This window comes from Sinohyriopsis cumingii, chromosome 19, assembly GCF_028554795.1.
Source record: "Sinohyriopsis cumingii isolate HCF-2022 chromosome 19, ASM2855479v2, whole genome shotgun sequence".
NCBI classification, from domain to species: domain Eukaryota; kingdom Metazoa; phylum Mollusca; class Bivalvia; order Unionida; family Unionidae; genus Sinohyriopsis; species Sinohyriopsis cumingii.
Genome location: NC_142979.1, coordinates 17,230,270 through 17,249,057, shown reverse-complemented (window position 1 = coordinate 17,249,057; position 18,788 = coordinate 17,230,270). Strand labels below are relative to the sequence as shown.

Genomic DNA, 18,788 nt, shown 5'->3' with positions numbered 1-18,788 from the left:
GCTTTGTTGTTGTTGTGGGGTTTATCGCCATTTTTCAGCACACGACAGGCTATGCATGGCGGTCAGTATTAATGGTGGAGGAAGAACCTGGGAAAACCCCGAGAAGAACCACCGACCTACGTGAAGCTACTGGCAAGCTTTCTCACATACCCACATTGGACGAATCCTAGACTTGAACCCACGCAGACAGAGGTGAGATGGCAGTGATCTGTAACGGAGAGCACTTTAGACCACTCGGGGCCCCTGCAGATGATGCAACCTTGTATACATCTAGTTCTGATACTGAAGTTATCCAAACAAGATTAAACTCAGACCTTATTAGAGTCCAAAACTGGGCACAACAAAATAGGATGGTAATTAATGAAGGTAAAACAGAATGTATGATTTTGGGGACATCAACAAAGCTACACAAGTCAGGGAACCCAAAACTATCTCTTGCAAATGTCAAACATGAAAGGCTTGTAGGTGTGTCCATAGATAAAAATTTATTATGGAATGACCATATTGATAAGCTTTGTAAAACACTGGCATCCAAAATTGCCCTTCTCAGCAGAATCAAGAAATATTTACATATGGAATCTCACAATCTATACTACAAGTCATATATTCTTCCAACAATGGATTATTGTTCTAATGTATGGGGAAACTGTGCTAAATCTGAGCTTGACAGGATTTATAAACTTCAGAAATGAGCAGCACGTGTAATTTTAGATGCATCTGTTGATCATCCCTCAAAAGCATTATTTACAGAACTCAAGTGGTTCACAATATATGACAGGATAGATTTTCACAAGGCAGTTCTTTTATATAAATGTCTACATGGAACAGCACCAGAGTATCTTCAGGACTTATTCAGGCCTTTTTCAACACAATACTCGTTGAGATCAATATCACATGGAAACCTTCTAGCACCAAAACCAAGAACAGAGCAATTTAAATAGAGTTTCCGATACTCTGGTACAGTTCTGTGGAATAAGCTTCCACTACGTGTAAAATCTGCTGAAACTATTAGAGTATTTAAGAAGAGATATCATGAGCATGTATGTGTTTCTAACAGATAATGGAATTTTGTACTTTAATACTAAACATGTTAGAATAAACAGTAATTATTGCTATCTTCATATAATGTGCATTGTTATACTCTCCTTAAGAGGGCCTCAAGGAAGAATAGTCCTTGACTAATGAGTCACCCTCTATAAATAAAGCATTATTGTTATTATTATTATTATTATAAGAAACTTGTCATTGATCAAGTTACCACATGTTTTCCTTAAGCTCTAAGTGAGCATAGAATAAACTTTTTTAATTATATAACACTTACCTGGCTCTACTGCATTGCTTACCTTTTCTGGTATGCATGTCTCTACATTCAAACTGATAGATTTTGTCCTCCAATTAGTATAGAATATTCTAAAACACTATAACAGGAGGAACATAGACCCATGCTGACTCCTTGTCAAAAGCCCATACAGAATACTCCTCCTTTTACCTGGCTTTAGATTATTATTCAGACATCAGAGCAGGGAGGGAGGAGGGAATCCCTCTAATAATGGCAAGTAAATATTACACAATTAAAATTAGATTTACACCCCCACATACAAAAAGCAACATTTTAAAAAGCAAGAAAACATTACCTACCATAGTTACTTTGCTGAATTTGCCAGTTAGGTGGGAGGCTGATGGCCTTAGATAACTTGTATACAAATATTTTACATACCTTTATGGTAGGAGTGTTCACCACTGGAAGTTGATAGATGGGTGAGACACCTTTTGTGACATTGCTAATGGGCTTAATGAAAAAATGACATTGATAAAAAGAGAATGTAGTGAGACTTCCATAAATGACTCACATAGCATCCACCACCGAAAAATAATTTAAGTAAGACCTATAGCCATCACTTCATCAGCTTTAATTATCATGAAGGAAAGGTCTCTCTCAGAAAGGGGCTGATAAATTCTCTTGATAGACAGGTCAAACCACCTTGCAATGGTGGATGCTGAAATATTATCAGTGGGGCCCTATATAGGCAAGAAGCTTTGCTTCCACCCCTTTCTTCATTCTTCTGAAGCAGCCAAACAGGACAAAAAGGCTCCCACTTGACAAAAAAGCCTGTCTTGATATCTGACTGAGACTGCAGCACAAAGTAGGTTGATGAGCTACTAAAGGAAGCTGGTTCTTCACCAGAAAGCCAGGTTGACAAAGATGAACAGTGTCATGATTTCTACTGAATAAGAAATTTAAGATAACTGAACATTCTTTCTTTTTTTACTAACCAGAAACAGCAGTCAGTTCCAGTTCTTACAAAAATGGACAAATCTAAATTGATCAGTACCATTATAACAAATGTAAAACAGTTTTACAAGAACAATTTATTTAATCCTCTCATTTTTGTCTTTTCTCAGTACTCAATGCTATAAGTTTTCATATGCAGTACTTTCAGCTTTAGATAGCAACAGACTGTCATGCTGCATTTCAAAACACTTTGCACAACAGCAGAGCACTAAGCACTGCATTACTGAGATTTTTTTATCTAGCTTAATTTTTATTCTTTCTGATAATACTACACAGTTTCTCACATTCAGCATTGCCTAACCTGACACAAAATATGCAACACTGTCACATTATCAATGAAACATGAAAAATACATAGTATTGTCCATGATGAACATATGTCAAATTTCATACAAAAGCATCTGAGAAACTAAGCTAAATGTAAACATTTCACAGATGACATGCTCATAAAAAGTAACAAACTGAAAAATCATATTGCATCTTGCCTATACTAGAATTACATGGTATTACCTTTTTCCAGTGGTATGTACCATGGTACTTGTTCACTGTACTGGTACTTAGGTAGTTTCCACCATTAAGGAATGTATGGAAATTTCGAAGTAATCTTGTTATGAATTTAAAGATATTCACAGTGTGTTTTCATTTTTCATGACAACATATTTTTTTAAATATTTTTTACACCAAAAAATTCAATTTGTCAAAAATTAAATTTGAATATTATAACAAAAATTATGATCCTTGAATCACATGTCTGACATGTGCCATGTATGCAAGTGGAATTTTGTGAAGGGTATTCAGGCCTAATCCAACTTTTGGAAAAAAATCCTTACAATAAATGTCATTTTTTAGTTTTTAGTAGCATATGTTAACGTGTCAAGTACATTTATTCTTTTGTAACACTGTGAATCATTCCAAGATATTTAGGACGGCAGTTCTTTTCTGTTGGAATTTTATGTAATATCTCAAGTCCAGTAATTATTTCTTGTTTGTTGAGTAAGTATGTTTTATTTTTATTGACTCTCTATCTGATTAATATCCTGCCCAGGTGCTGGCATTCCTGTCCTTAAGTTTTGAAGCAGTCATGAATGTTGGTGCTTTGATGTCACATTTCCATATACAAATGAACACAAACTTGCTATTTTGTTGTGTTCTGGGATAGGGGCTGGTTACACTGTATATCAGAAAGCTAACAAGTGTACCCAGTTCAACTGGTAGATAGCGCTGTGTTGGATTGAAGATCCTGGTCCTGGTCTAGCTGATTTATAGCTGATTTCTTGTATCTAAATAAAGTAATTGTTTCTGAAGTCATGAGCACTGCAGCCATTTCCATTATCTGATAAGGTGATGGAATGTCCAGGAATGGTTCACCTTGGTTGCCATGACATGTAAATACTGGACTGGCGGTCTGTACTGTAATGGAAGGCTCTGGTTGTGGATATACCAGAAAAACTGCCAGTACCCTTGGTTTGTCTGTCTTGATGGTATATCTACTATTGCTGGAGATGACTCACTGTACAAGACCAGTACTGGCCTAGTAGGTAATGCTGAGTTCTGTCCTGTTTATGGTGATGTATAAGAAGCTTGTGATGACCAATAAGTCTGATGGCAACCACATCTTTGATCAAGAGCTTTACAGACCTCACAGCAGTGCAAAATACTGATCGGTCTTAGTGAGAAATAGACACCTGGAATATATTTCTCTAGATAAGAAAACTAAAGAGAAAAAAATCACTCAGCTAATGAAAGGCGCACATATATTTAATATTTGTGATGCCTCAAGGAGTGGAATTCCAATGACAAGATAAAGTATTAACTGAAAACGAATGGATTTGGCAACAATATCTTCAAGGGGAGACCACTCTAGTATAACTTTCACTATGCTAAGCAGATTAACTTTCAGTATTTATGTTGTTAAATTTGATGAGCAAAAAGTAGCCGATGTATTCCTAATGTACTATGATAGGTAATGTAACTGAAAAAATTATGAAATTTAATTGTTGGAGAATGAAAAATAGATCATCAAGATGAAAAGTGATCCCTATGTATTAATGATGCCTCTCAGAAAGAAGCACAAATAAGATGGAAAGTTTCATGTAGTTATCTTAATAAAATCTGACACTGTAAATTAAAATAAATACAACATTTTTACAAAGAAATATGCAACTTGTCAAGATGTACAAAGGTTCTCACTATGAGCAAGACAGAAAGTAAAAAATCTGACAAGGATAATAAAGCCTAGCCAGAAGTCAGACGTTTAAACTTAATTTTATCAAAAATGTATATGTAAAGGTAAAATACTTGAACACTTTATCTTCATCTGTCAAGCTGCCATACAGACCGTAGTAACAAAAAGATAATATCAAGTCAAACTCTTTTTTTGCAACATTCTAGTACAAACCTGTCTCTCCAGTACAAAAACCACCTCTCTGTAATAGTTTATGCCCAGGGAGTTGAAGAATTGTCGTACAACACCTAGGACATTACAGTGTGAAGAAGCAAGAGAGATCACATCAGTCAGTTTGGGTATCTCCAGAATCACTGTGTCCTTCACAAGTTCATGGTCCGATACTGACCTAATCTGGCAATCTATCCATTTTAAGACATCATCCTTAAAGAAAAAAAATGTTTCTTTAGTGATGTAAGCCCAATCTAAACTTCTCACCATTCACTGCAAACAGAAAATATAAGTAAATTCAGTAAACTTTTTCCACCCACCCATTCTGGTGAGGTTTTAAAAGGTCACTATAACAAAATCTCAGACTTTGCAACAAGGAGCTATAAAATTACTGAACTCGCACAGAAAGTAACTAAGTTTCACTGCTCTATCTCAAAAGGTATAAGAGGCAAAGTGCAGAACAGGGTAATAAAAACTGATCTGTGACCTTGACAATAAAACCTTGACTGTGATACATAACATGCAAAGTGTATAGCATACAGTTCATTCCTCTATCTCAAAGCGATTTTATACTACAAAGCAGAGACAAAAGACCTATGAGCCTGATCTTGTTGATATGACTGGGAGTATGAAATGTGACTCATGAGTGCAAATATATAAGTGTATCAAGCTTTAACCATTTATCTACAAAGCTCTAAAGTTTGATAGAAGGGCAAATGTGACTGAAACCTAGCACATTAACTTTGACCATGAAGACTGGAACCCCAGTATGGTATGTGGCACACCTTTTAGTGATGATATATAGTTATACAAAGTTTCATCCTTTAGTCTCATAAATTCATTAATTATAGAGTGGAGAGAAAAGTGTAATGGACAAAATCTGACAAAAGAACAGTAAAGTACTATCCTTCAAAAAAAGGATTCCTCAAAGTGGTACACAATACACTTGCTAACAGTGACATAGTTATGCCAAGATGTATTCCATTATCTCAAATAACTCTAAAGTTTGAGAGTGGAAAGAAAATGTGACTGGTAACTCAAAATAACTGAGCTGTGACCTTGACTGTGAAGATAGGAAATCCAAGGCTTACAACACATCATCTAAGGATGATAAAAAAAAGTATACCAAATTCTGTACCTCAAAATGCTCTTGAAATGGACAGGAAAGAAAGACGGAAAAATTAATAGGCTAAACTGCAGCATTAAACTTCCAGAAAGAAACACAGTGTGATACTTGACATGATGATGTACAAGTAAACAAAATTATAAACCATGATCTGGACTGGCTCTAAAGTTACAAAGTTGAAGGAAAGTGAGAAGGAAATTAAATATTGAGCCACATTCTCGACCTTAAAGATAGGTCATCACATATGATATACCTTCTACTGATGACGCAATGAGGACATAACATTCATCAGTTAATCTCCATCAGAGTTCAAGTGATAAAGAAGAAGGGACTGTGTTATGGAAAACTTAAATAGATATGAGGACAGACTGGTGCAGATTCAATTTACCATATTTGGGACATGATAAAATAATTTTTTTCCCTGTCCCAGAACTTATGGTGTATATCGCTTATGTCCGATAACACAAGGCACATTGTTCATTAATATGAAACAAAGCGTGTTTGGTTATACTCAAAGGTAAGAATATCTTATCCAAGTGAAAACTGGATCCAACAAAGTTGCAAATGAGAGGGAAATAATCAACTGATTTCTTGAAGACAACTGCCATTCATGCATGACATGGTGTTAGGTGCAAAATAACCAACACTGAATAATATCTTGGTCAACTTTGTGACAGTATCTTGCAAATAAAAATCATTATTTGAAAATACATTCACTTGAGTGCAAGTGACAATCTTTTCGCTAGCATGGGTTACAAAAAGTATTATTAAAGCAAATTGTTGCTGTGTAACTAGTTACCCACAAGCATCAGTCCTCGTTTGTATTAGTTATAACTATAGATGCCAAGCAGATAGAAACCCAAGTTGTGAATAAACACAACTGGCAGCAAGCAATAAACTTATTGTTTGAACTTACCAAAAGGACATCAAAGACAAGGTTATTTTTATTACAAAGCAAGCCAACCTTGGGAGCTGACTTTGAATACTTTTAAGCTGATTTCTTCAAAAAGGATATCAATACAAAGGTTATTTTATCACAAAGCAAGCCATCCTCGTGTGCCAACTTTGGATTCTTTTAACTGTGCTGATTTCATTTTTTTAAAAACATATACAATGTCAGCCGAGATATGGAAGCTACCTCTGGTTCCTTTTCACCTGAATTCATGGGAATTTTTTGAAAATAAATTGAAACATTGGAACAATTTTTTAAGTGACACAATATAGTGCTTCATGCACGGACATCGATGACCCAGCACTGCTCAAAAGATATGGAGAAAAAAAGATAAATTTGTGAAGGTCAAAAGAAGGAGTGATTTCACCGGCAATAGGATCATTAATATGGATGAAATTCTAGTGAACTTTGATCTCATTCCTGGATGGACTGACAAATAAGATGGGGGTAAAAAGTGTGAGAATTAACACAACTGGTGAGAATTAAAAACATATTACTTTAGTCCTTGCAGTTTCTGCTTCAGGAGATGTGTTGCCTCTAACTATAATTTTTCATGGCATGAGAAAGCAAAAAAAGTACTCATGGACCAAAAAATTAGATTGTATGTGTGCAGGATAAGGGCTGTGTTGACAAGATGATGATGAAGTGGAATAAAGAGTTTTATCTCAAGTACATAGCTTTATATTTTTAAAAATAAAATTTCAGTTGGAGTGCATTTTCGAATGATCTAAAAGGTGTCCCACAATTTACAACTCATAAAAACAATGTATCCCAGAACACACAGTGCGCAATTTTTTTTTAACAAATTAATTTATGGTGTCCCAACAAATACAGTTTCCCAACATATATGATAAATATGTAAATATGTTAATTCAACTCAGACAAAGTGATGGTTTATTTGCCTCAACAAAGAGGCCTTTAGATAGGAAAGTTAAGATAAAGTGATGGTTTATTTGCCTCAACAAAGAGGCCTTTAAATAGAAAGATTAAGACAAAGTGATGGTTCATTTGCCTCAACAAAGAGGCCTTTAGATAGGAAAGTTAAGAAAAAGTGATGGTTCATTTGCCTCAACATAGAGACCTTTAGATAGGAAAGTTAAGATAAAGTGATGGTTTATTTGCCTCAACAAAGAGGCCTTTAGATAGAAAGGTTAAGACAAAGTGATGGTTCATTTGCCTCAGCATAAAGGCCTTTAGATAGAAAGGTTAAGACAAAGAGATGGTTCATTTGCCTCAACAAAGAGGCCTTTAGATAGGAAAGTTAATATAAAGTGATGATCCATTAGCCTCAACATAGAGGCCTTCAGATACGGAGGTTGTAAATCCTTCATTGTGTATCAGATCAAGCACCTGAAGGTAAAATTCTTAAATTTCCAGTCTGCTCCCAAATCTGTGTCTCCCATGACCAGAATTAAATCCAGGGCTTCATGACGTTTCTCCCTGAAGTATCTGATAGGTGGAAAGAAAGTTAGTTTATGTTTTAAAAAAAATAAGTCCCAAAAATGTGATCTCCACATCTGTGATAAAAGTACTGTCACAACAGAGTTGGGGAGCATCATTAGCAAAGTGCATACAAATAGTTTTTGATTAAAAAAATTTAAACTGAATTTCTCTTTTCCATTTCTGAACACTTCTTAAGTACATCTGTAGCCAATGCTAAATAATGTGCTATTAATTAGAACTCAAATAAACCCTATCACAGTTTTTACAATTCTATAAAACAGTCTTGTTTTATCTGAAGATATTAGGATCTCCTCATATTTAAGGAAATTCTCATATCTTTATTTGCAAGAATCAAAAGAGTTACCACATGCAATTTTTTTAAATGACTGGCAAGTTATTTTTCACCTGTTCTACAATTTGTACCTCTGATGAAAATTACAAATGCTTTTGTTAGCATCATACAAGAGATAATACAAAATCTCAATTTAAAGACAGATTTTAGGAATTTAGTAAAAATTTAAGGCCGCACAATATAGATAACAATCTTCAACAATATCAATAAAAATGTTGATGCCAAATGTCCAAATTTATTATGTGCCCCCTATGCTCTGCCCTCTGCAAATTGAAGGCAAGCAAAATGAGCCATATTACTCAGTACTGTCAATTTTATAAAAACAATATCTGTATTATGATATAATGTGATAATGTATGGATCTTTGATAAAAAGAAAACAAATTTAAACCATGGCATTAAAAATCTCAAAACTGACCTGCAGCTTCTTGGCTACTTTGCCATGCAAGCCCTTTCTAGAGCTGCAATTAGGTTCCCAAAGGTCAAGGTTAAGTAACTGAACACTAACCCTGTAAAAATGAATAAAGAAAACAATCAGAAAACAATCATTATCCACTTAAGGGCATACCATGTGACTATAATATTCTATCCTAAATGTGCTGTTAAGTATAATACTACTCCTACCTACACACAGCATAAACTTGCTTATAAGTCGATTACAACTACAAACAACATAGACCCTGATCTGCCATCACATAATGTACCAGCAAATCAGTGTCTAGGTTCTTTTACTGATTATTCCTAACAAACTGCACAAACCTATATTTTTCTTTGTATTATGCAACATCAGATCTGGGTCTGTGCAGTTGGACTCGATTTATAAGCGAGTATAAATGGCACTTGGGTGACAGATTAATTTATTCCCTAATAAAAGCACTCATTAGATACCTGGTTTCAAATGGAATTTCATCACCAGATTTGATGTTTTGAGGCAGCTGATCATTGTTAAATGAAAGTATATGGCTATCACATCAGCATAAAAATGGCTCTTATGTGGCCATCACATTGGCAAGACCTTATATGACAAAAAGGTAATACTGCCTTGACAAAATGCCAAATTGGCTCTTATATGGTGGCCATCACATTGACATGACTTTATATGACAGAAAGGTAATATTACCTTGACAAAATGGCAATTATATTGCCATCACATTGGCATGACTTTATATGACAAAAAAGATAACCTTGCCTTGACAAAATGCCAAACTGGCTCTTATATGGCCATAACATTGACTGTATATGACCAAAAGGTAACCTTGCTGTGATAAAATGCCAAAATAGGCACTTATGTCTGTAAAATACATTTTCATACCATAGCCCCCCTCCCCGAACTAATACAGATCTACTTGCAATAAATTTACAACATGAATATTCTCCCAATTATTGATTGATGGTAATATGCCATAACTGTCCAGTATCCTGCATCTTTAACCTGGATATTTTCAGACACATAGCTTATGCTTATTTATTCAGAATTTTAAAATTTATAAACTCTGTCCAATATTTTCCCTTTCCATTTTTCCACCCATTTGAAAATGTTTTCAAGTTTAGTGTTAAAGTCACTTACTGAACTGATTTTCAAAATAAATTTTTCTGACTTAGAATACAAAACAGAAAGCAGACCATTCACAGTTGTTGATGTCCTCAGGCATTTTCATTTTCTTCACCTCTAGGAAGCACTTTTGCTAGAGAATAGTTTCAAATTCAAGACAATTTTAAAACCACATACTTGAGGGATGTGAATGAAAAATGTTTTCTGGTTCTTATTTCCTATAACACAAGGAGATGAGAAAAAATGGGTCTTTCAGAGATGGTTTGATTTAAGTTATGCTGAGCACAAATCCACCTGTAATCCAGTAAATGTCTTGACTTTGCAAATATAATAATAAGACAAGTTTATGTCTTCTTTAAATATGCAATGAACCAAAACTAATCAGTTGATAGGAAAAGTTTATCAAAACTAATCAGTTGATAGGAAAAGTTTATCAAAACTAATCAGTTGATATGAAAAGTTTATCAAAACTAATCAGCTGATAGGAAAAGTTTATCAAAACTAATCAGTTGATAGGAAAAGTTTATCAAAACTAATCAGTTGATAGGAAAGGTTTATCAAAACTAATCAGTTGATAGGAAAAGTTTATCAAAACTAATCAGTTGATAGGAAAGGTTTATCAAAACTAATCAGCTGATAGGAAAAGTTTATCAAAACTAATCAGTTGATAGGAAAAGTTTATCAAAACTAATCAGTTGATAGGAAAGGTTTATCAAAATTAATCAGTCTATTGTAAGTGCTTACCAAAACTTGTCAGTGAACAGGAAATGTTATTAAAACCAATCAGTCAATAGGAAATATTTATTAAAACTAATCAGTCATAGGAAATGGTTATAAAAACCATCAAAAACTGAAGATGGCATATGTAATTGTGAAATAGAAGACATTTGTTTTTCATTAAAAGTAAACTGGTTTTTCCTTCCCCATTATGTCTTTCACTTAGCACAAAGCATTGTCCTGTACAGTCACCAGAACCAAATCAGGTCCTGGGACCCACTCAAGATATCTAAATCTCCAATAAGTTCTGGTTTGATTCAACTATTTCTTTATAGATACTATCCTTACAATGTAAGTGTGATGGATGGACAAACAACACAAAACCAATGTCTGCTTCCCTTTTATTCAGGAAAGGGAGATAATGGAAAGGAGACATAATGGAGCAGATAAGGACACAAAAACTGTGAAATTGAACTTGCTAAGATGAAACTGATATGAAAAGAATGTGACCTACCCTAGTTTAAGCTTAACTTTACTGAGACTTTCCACACATGGAGGAAACATGGGAGGAAGTTCCGACATATCAGGTAGTTTATAGTGGATGTAATTCCCAACTGCCTTTCGATAATGGTATATCTGAAATAAAAATGGCCTTAACTAATGTAGATGGAATGAGTTTTTAAATGATAATGTCAAGGATTTAACATTATCATTAAGATAACAATAAAACAAATACATTTCATATCTGCATTGGAAAAATCTTGCAATTTACTAGTCTAAAGACTTGAATATTTATCAACAAAGCACAAAATTTTGTCTTCATACTCTATTTAAAATTCAAAAAAAGTTAGTTCAGTTTTAATCACACAGCAAAATTTATGAAACCTCTTCTAAGTTGCTAGGTATGGGTCTTTCCACCCCTGTACTGATGAGACAACTTACTGTGTACTCATTTATTTTTGCAGGTGTTAATTTTTTTTGGTTTTTCAGAAACTGACATTTTGTCCAAAGACCACATCTGCAAATCCTAACACTGTACTCTTGGAGTACATTTACATCACTGAAATTGTTCGTGATAGAAGAACAAAACTTCATAAAATCCCAAAATAGTTTAAAACTCCAGTGTCACTATAATAACGATACAGAACTTCCAAACAGCTGTTTCATGGCTCTGAGCTGATTTACAACAAAACTGACAGTAACACAAAGTGTACCAACTACAATACTATTATCATCACAATTTTTTTAAACAAAAACAGCAACAATTTGTGAGACAAATACTCTGTCAAACAAACTACAATATTAACATCATCAAAATAACAGCAAACAAATACAAAAACAACAACGATTTGTGTTACTGTATTAGAAAACTCTAAAAATTAAAGTCCCATTTCCTCTGTATACCATACTAAAAATTGAAGTCCCATTTCCTCTGTATACCATACTAAAAATTAGTCCCATTTATCTGCATACCATACTAAAAATTAAAGTCCCATTTCCTCTGTATACCATACTAAAAATTGAAGTCCCATTTCCTCTGTATACCATACTAAAAATTAAAATCCCATTTCCTCTGTATACCATACTAAAAATTAAAGTCCCATTTCCTCTGTATACCACACTAAAAATTAAAGTTCCATTTCCTCTGCATACCATACTAAAAATTAAAGTCCCATTTCCTCTGTATACCATACTAAAAATTAAAGTCCCATTTCCTCTGTATACCATACTTTGATAAATCACTTAAATCCTTTGAGAAAAAAAAAAAAACAACAACAAAATCTCTTTCTCCCTCCCTCGCAATGTAACATTTGCATGTGTATAAAAACAAACAGAAGTGCACAAACACCATTACTAATATTATTTCTTATAATAACTGCTATTACATCTATCAAAAACTGACGTAATGGACTGGAAAGATTCACAGCAATTGATGCAGATTACAAGGAAACCCTGCTATAATGAGATAGTTAGGATCCTGAAGATCTGACCATGTCATTTGACTAAAAATAGCAAAAATGATTAAACATTTGATGTGTGGGTATGTGCGTGTAACAAACAATATGCCAGTCAAAATTATAATAATTTTACTACCTGTCAATTTATATAAGAATCTGGATTAAGACAGCCCAATTGCAATGAAAATTAATCATTATTGTATAAAAACATTAAATATAATCTGTAAGCTACAAATTTCTGAAACTGAATTATTGTAGCATATCCTATTAACAAAATGACAACATTTCGTTTTCCAAAAATTTGTACCCATGATTCTTTGCAAATTTCCAATAAAGTAAATTCTGGGTTAATAGGGACAAAAAATAGTTCATTCTGTTAGCCTAAAAGCAGCATATGTATGGCTTGTAGTCTGCCCTAGTTTTTCTTGCTTACTTCCCTTGTCTTATAATGCCAGCCACTGTACCCCCTATCAACAACACCGTTAATGGCAGCCAAAACAGTCAGTCAGCAGCATTTCAAGTGGGAAGCCTTATATGAAGGGATATTCATAATAACGAACAAAAAACAGACCTGCCAACCCTGATGAGTCCATATCAGTAAGGCAGTTGATTATTTTCCATAAGTTTGACCAGTTTTCAGTAAGGTGTAATAAAATATCATAAACTGCTATCGTAAAGCTGAAAAACGTAATTAAAAGTTTGGTATTTGGAATGAGCAGTGACGATAAACATTATGTTCAACTGAAAAGTTTGTAAAGTACATGTAGACTTTATTTACCAATAGTACAGTGCACACATTTTAGATCCAAACCCTGTGAAGCTCAATGGCTTGTTGCTGTCTCTCAACTTGATGTAATTCCTTGAAATTCTTTTTCCATTTCACGTGATGATGTCAATCATATTTCCCGCCATGAGTCATACCCAAATTGGCATGTGATGTCCAATAAACGTATCTGTGTCCCTTCCAGCTTTTATTCACAAGAATCTGAATATTCCTTTTTATTTTTCCTGTTTTGATTATTAACACTTTTCAAGAGGTTTATTTTCCCTTTCGTCTTAAACAGGCATTGCTTTCTGGATGCCATTTTGTAAAAAAAATTATATGATCAACAGTTTGATCATGCAGACGCTTCACATGAACAAATAGGTGCAAATTAAAGCATCTGATGTGCTGCTATAAAGTTAGTCTGGTTCCCTGACCAATTTCACTACTTCTAATAGGAAACCCGGATCTAAATTAAACACAGATGAACATATTTTCTGGATTTTTCATCAGTGATCATTTTTCTGTAATTTTAGCTTTTATGTCATAAGTCTGTATTTTATGAGTAATTTTCGTAAGACTTAAGGTAAAATTGTAAAAGTTGGCAGGTCTGATAAAAAACACGGTATTTAATGATGCAAAATCATATTTTAATTGGTCATCTTGAGTGAAACAATTCAGTCAATTTAATGGGATCCACGTCCATTCCCACATAATATGTGGCATATTACTGTGAGCTGCCTTATGGTTATACTCCACTGTAATTGCAATCTTGTGACTTTCTGCCAGTTATCCTGAAATTTACTTGACAATACCACATAATACACTGGATAACGCAAAACAATAAACTTGATAGCATCATGTGACTTCTCCCTGAATACACCGGTACATCAACTGATAGGCAGAGCATGTTTGTTTTACTTAAATGAGGGACAGCAAGGTAATGACTGGAGGGAAATAACTCTGGATGACTGTATGACCATGTAGCAGCCCTTCACAAATCCATCAACAATTACTTCAGATGGTCTCTTTTAGCCTGAATTTAACATTTAATAAGTTTTGAAAATACAAGGTTTCCTCACTAAGATTAACACAAATGATCACAATTAAGAATACAGGTTTTCTTTTTTATTATGACTGTTCAACAAACCTCTGCATCTGTAATGGGCATCTTCTGAGAAATGTCTTTCTGATTAAGCTGCATGGCTGCCCAGGTCATGTGAAGTTTGTCCAGAGCATTGGGCAGGGTCATGTCTATATGAGTGTGACCTTGTTGATTAATACTGGCCTGCTCCAACAAACAAATCACCTGGCTGAAATGTAAATCACAATAAAATATCTTCTATCTGCCTGAAAGCTTCCACTGAACACCATTTCTCACCCATATGAAAAAGAAATCACTCCAATTTACAATCTTTGCTTTGCTTGTTTCAGTCTGATTGTCTCTGGTCGGATTTCATCAGAACACTGTCTTAGTCTCCAGCTGACAGCTTGACAAGGTCAAATCAAGGGCTTATCAGAGGTAATTACAATAAATTTGATAACATGCTTACCATTGGAATTTCTGAATTTTGAATGGATCTTATTTCAAACATCGAAACAACATACTTTTTTAAAAATCTGTTTAAATTTTGATTTAAATTATATATATATTTTAAAAATCAATTTAAATTTGATTTAAATTACATATCTGAGTGGTCTTCTTCTTGAATAATTTTTTTTTTACATTCCAGAAACATTAGCGTCTGACACAACAATGGATATACCCTACTTACGCCAAATTCTGGGAGAGGCCTGAGATTCGGTGTGCCACAGCAAACATGTCAAGTATGCATTGATCCTGACAGGATAACAAGCTATCACTCTGACAAGCAGAAGAACTGTCCTATTAAAATAAGAAGGTAACTTTTAATAGTAAATTATGACTCCAAAAATAATTACCATATCATGTTAACATTATTTTATAAACTCGATTGCCTCCTGAATCCAGCAAGCCCAGAAAAACAAATTCCATCTTTCACCATCTAAGTAACAGATAAAAAGAGACAAAACTCTTATTCATTACCTCACCCTTGCCACCTTTAAGCTTGTACCCCTACCCCTTTAAACTTCTATCCCTGATGTTTACTGAAGTAAGCTGACTGATGAAGATGCATGCCACCTTTAAACTTCTATCTCTGATGTTTACTGATTTAAGCTGACTGATGAAGATGCATGCCACCTTTAAACTTCTACCCCTTTGTCTGATGTTTACTGATTTAAGCTGACTGATGAACATGCATGCATTTACATAAATGGGGGTGGGGGATAAGTGTAATATGATCTCACAAGTGTTCTTGGAGAAACATAATTGACAAATTTTTCTTTCTCCATTTAATACATTCCCTGATCACATTAGCATTGCTTGAAAAGTAATAGGGGAGAAAATGCATGAGCATCTGATCTTTACCACAACCACCCTTCAAGGGTAATAATGACTGAATTCCATATCTGAAGAATAAATCACTTTCCTAAGATGCTACGAGCATAATTGAGTCACATTAACTGTGATGATGGTACTTAGATGTGGAACAGAGCGACATTTCCTTAATGAGTTAAAAATCCATTCCAATCCTGCAAAAGCACTTAACTCGCACTCATGAGTCTGTGTTGATGTCAAACTTTTCTGGTGTTCATCTGCAATGTAGTGACTAGATTCACTAAACTCAAGTTTTGTCTCTGTGAAGCAAGATCACAAAGATAAAATTGTTAAAGCTACGTTAAAACTCAAAATCACACAAATCCTAGATGCAAGATCAAACAACAACAGAATGCTTGTTCCTTGGTCCAATGTGCCAATCAAATTTAGTGTAAGAACCATTCATGTCAAGCCAAAGTACCCAGATGTGCAAGTAGTTACCTACCTGAAAACAAGGCAGTATTTGTGACATGTGCTACAAACCTCTACAGGCAGTGTGACTTATGATGTGACAAGCACTTTAAGGGTTAACAATTTTAAATAAAAAAAATTTCACTGTGTGGAATAAGTTTTTACATGTTTGACTTTTAACGAATTTGTGTGAGTTCTTGTGCCCTGGCATCATCTCTCTAGTGTTCTGAAAAAGGAACCCATCAGATTCAAAGTTACAGATGACATCAACTGTTTAAAACTGTCCTCACCTTCAGTTTACTGCATTCATAACTAACAAACTTCTTCACAGCTACACAGTAATCTTCATGTGAGAAATATGTTCCCCCATCATACTCATCCTGTATACAAAAACAAGAAAAGAAAGGAATTTATTGTCTTTCATTTCATTGTGTCAAAAAATGTATTTGTCTGAGAAATCGACATGGGATTGTATTCAACTGATAACACTAAATGATTTAAATACGTTAATCTGAGAAACTGATGTGGGATTGTATGCAACCAAAAACACTAAATGATTTAAATACATTAACTGATAACACTAAATGATATAAATACATTAACTGACAACATTAAATGATTTAAATACATTAATGACATTACAACTGATAACACTAAATGATTTAAATACATGACATTACAACTGATAACACTAAATGATTTAAATAATTAATGACATTACAACTGATAACACTAAATGATTTAAATACATTAACGACATTACAACTGATAGCACTAAATGATTTAAATACATTAACTGATAACACTAAATCATTAAAATAAATTAATGACATTACAACTTATATTTCTTTAATAGCATCATGTCACCTAGGTAAAATTCTATAAGAGCAGAAAATGTGGCATTTAGTACTTTTAATTTCCCTGGCCAAGGGAAACATAAGCTATATCATCATAATACACTATAATATTTTAAGTACCAATAAATCAGTACTGTGTTAACTGTTACCTGTGTGTAAGATACAGAAAGTTTTAGATGGCATTTCCCAACAACTTTTGACTTGTTAAAAGTTGTTCCTAGTGAAGTTACTTCAAACCATCCATCTGAACCCTCAGCTGCAATTTCCTGAAAAAGAAGAGACTTTGTCTTATTTCAATTCGGGATAAAGTTTGGAGTAACCTTTAAATTCATTAAGGCTACCTTATTTCAATAAACAATGAAACCAAAAGTATCAGCTTTACCTAGAGAATCTTTGATTCAACAAGTCATAAAAACCTATGGTGAAAGTCTGAATTGATAATACTCACATTCTTGCAAAATGTAAGTTAATTGTAGAACTTGAGATTTCAGGCATCTTTATTTGCTATTATTTTAATGACATACAGAAGATCATAAGTAAAGCTCCTTAACTTCATCAAAATCATGTTTATAACTCTGAAACATTAAACAAAATTTGTTTTTGCATTGATTCCTTTACCATGAGATATACTGTTCAGTACAGCTAGACACAACAGTTATATTTACAATGGGATGATGGACGTCTCTTCTGGACAAAGCCATTACAGTCACAAATATGGAAATATTTGTCCAATATTATCTTTATAAAGCAGGGTTTATGCTAATAACCTGTCACTTGGCACAAAAACATAAAAACCAAAGATGATTTTATCTATTTTCAACTTCTGTCTTTTTATTCTCAGGCCATTGAATATATCTTATTCTAGCTAAAATTTCTACTTTTTTGTATTTTTTCTGAAGAATGAGCACTGTAAAAGAGTTCCCTCTTGTCTCCAAACTTCTGGAATGCAGTATAGACAACAGTAATATATCAATAAAAAAAAAATGCCAGTTGACAAACAATTATGCAAAATAAAATTCCACTTATCCAATGACAGGCTCATGGTAGATGATAATCCCAATCTCATTTAAATGTTGGCAAATGTTTATTAGGTACAGTGGTCCCCCTCTTACAAGGACATCCTTCTACAGCAGCATAGTAGCCTTATAAGAAAGGTGGTCTTTTTAGAGGGGATCACACGTGAGTGATACTGACACATACAGTACAAAAGGTGTAACTAATTTTTTTATACCTATAACATTTCCATTTAAAAATCACAGAAATATTATCAGATTATGGTCTTAATGTGATACAACTAATATCAAGGTTATTTTTAAGAACATTATTGTTAATCATTAATTGTGGTGTAAAACCATCTTGTCATTAAAATCTGGGCACAGACATCACTGTAGCCATTCCTGTATGCCTGCTGATTCAATTTTCCCACTTGTTGCACTTGAATGTATTTTAACGATGTTTATTTCAATCTTTCTGACATCAAATTTTTTAGTCGTGATCAAAGGACTCTCCATCA

The 18,788-nt window shown here is 33.8% G+C and overlaps 1 protein-coding gene across 2 annotated transcripts in view; it reads right to left on the bottom strand.

Moving 5' to 3' along the window:
- LOC149775200 (protein unc-13 homolog D-like) overlaps window positions 1–18,788 on the bottom strand; it is an 85,489-nt gene that overhangs the window by 38,758 nt on the left and 27,943 nt on the right. For both annotated transcript variants that reach the window (XM_089943937.1, XM_089943936.1), the window contains exons 8-14: window positions 17,425–17,541; window positions 16,709–16,798; window positions 15,325–15,434; window positions 14,700–14,862; window positions 11,343–11,464; window positions 8,978–9,068; window positions 4,691–4,900 (exon numbers count right to left, since the gene is read on the bottom strand). In XM_089943937.1, the coding sequence (XP_089800063.1) occupies window positions 4,691–4,900; window positions 8,978–9,068; window positions 11,343–11,464; window positions 14,700–14,862; window positions 15,325–15,434; window positions 16,709–16,798; window positions 17,425–17,541 (903 nt within the window). The remainder of the gene's footprint in view (window positions 1–4,690; window positions 4,901–8,977; window positions 9,069–11,342; window positions 11,465–14,699; window positions 14,863–15,324; window positions 15,435–16,708; window positions 16,799–17,424; window positions 17,542–18,788) is intronic.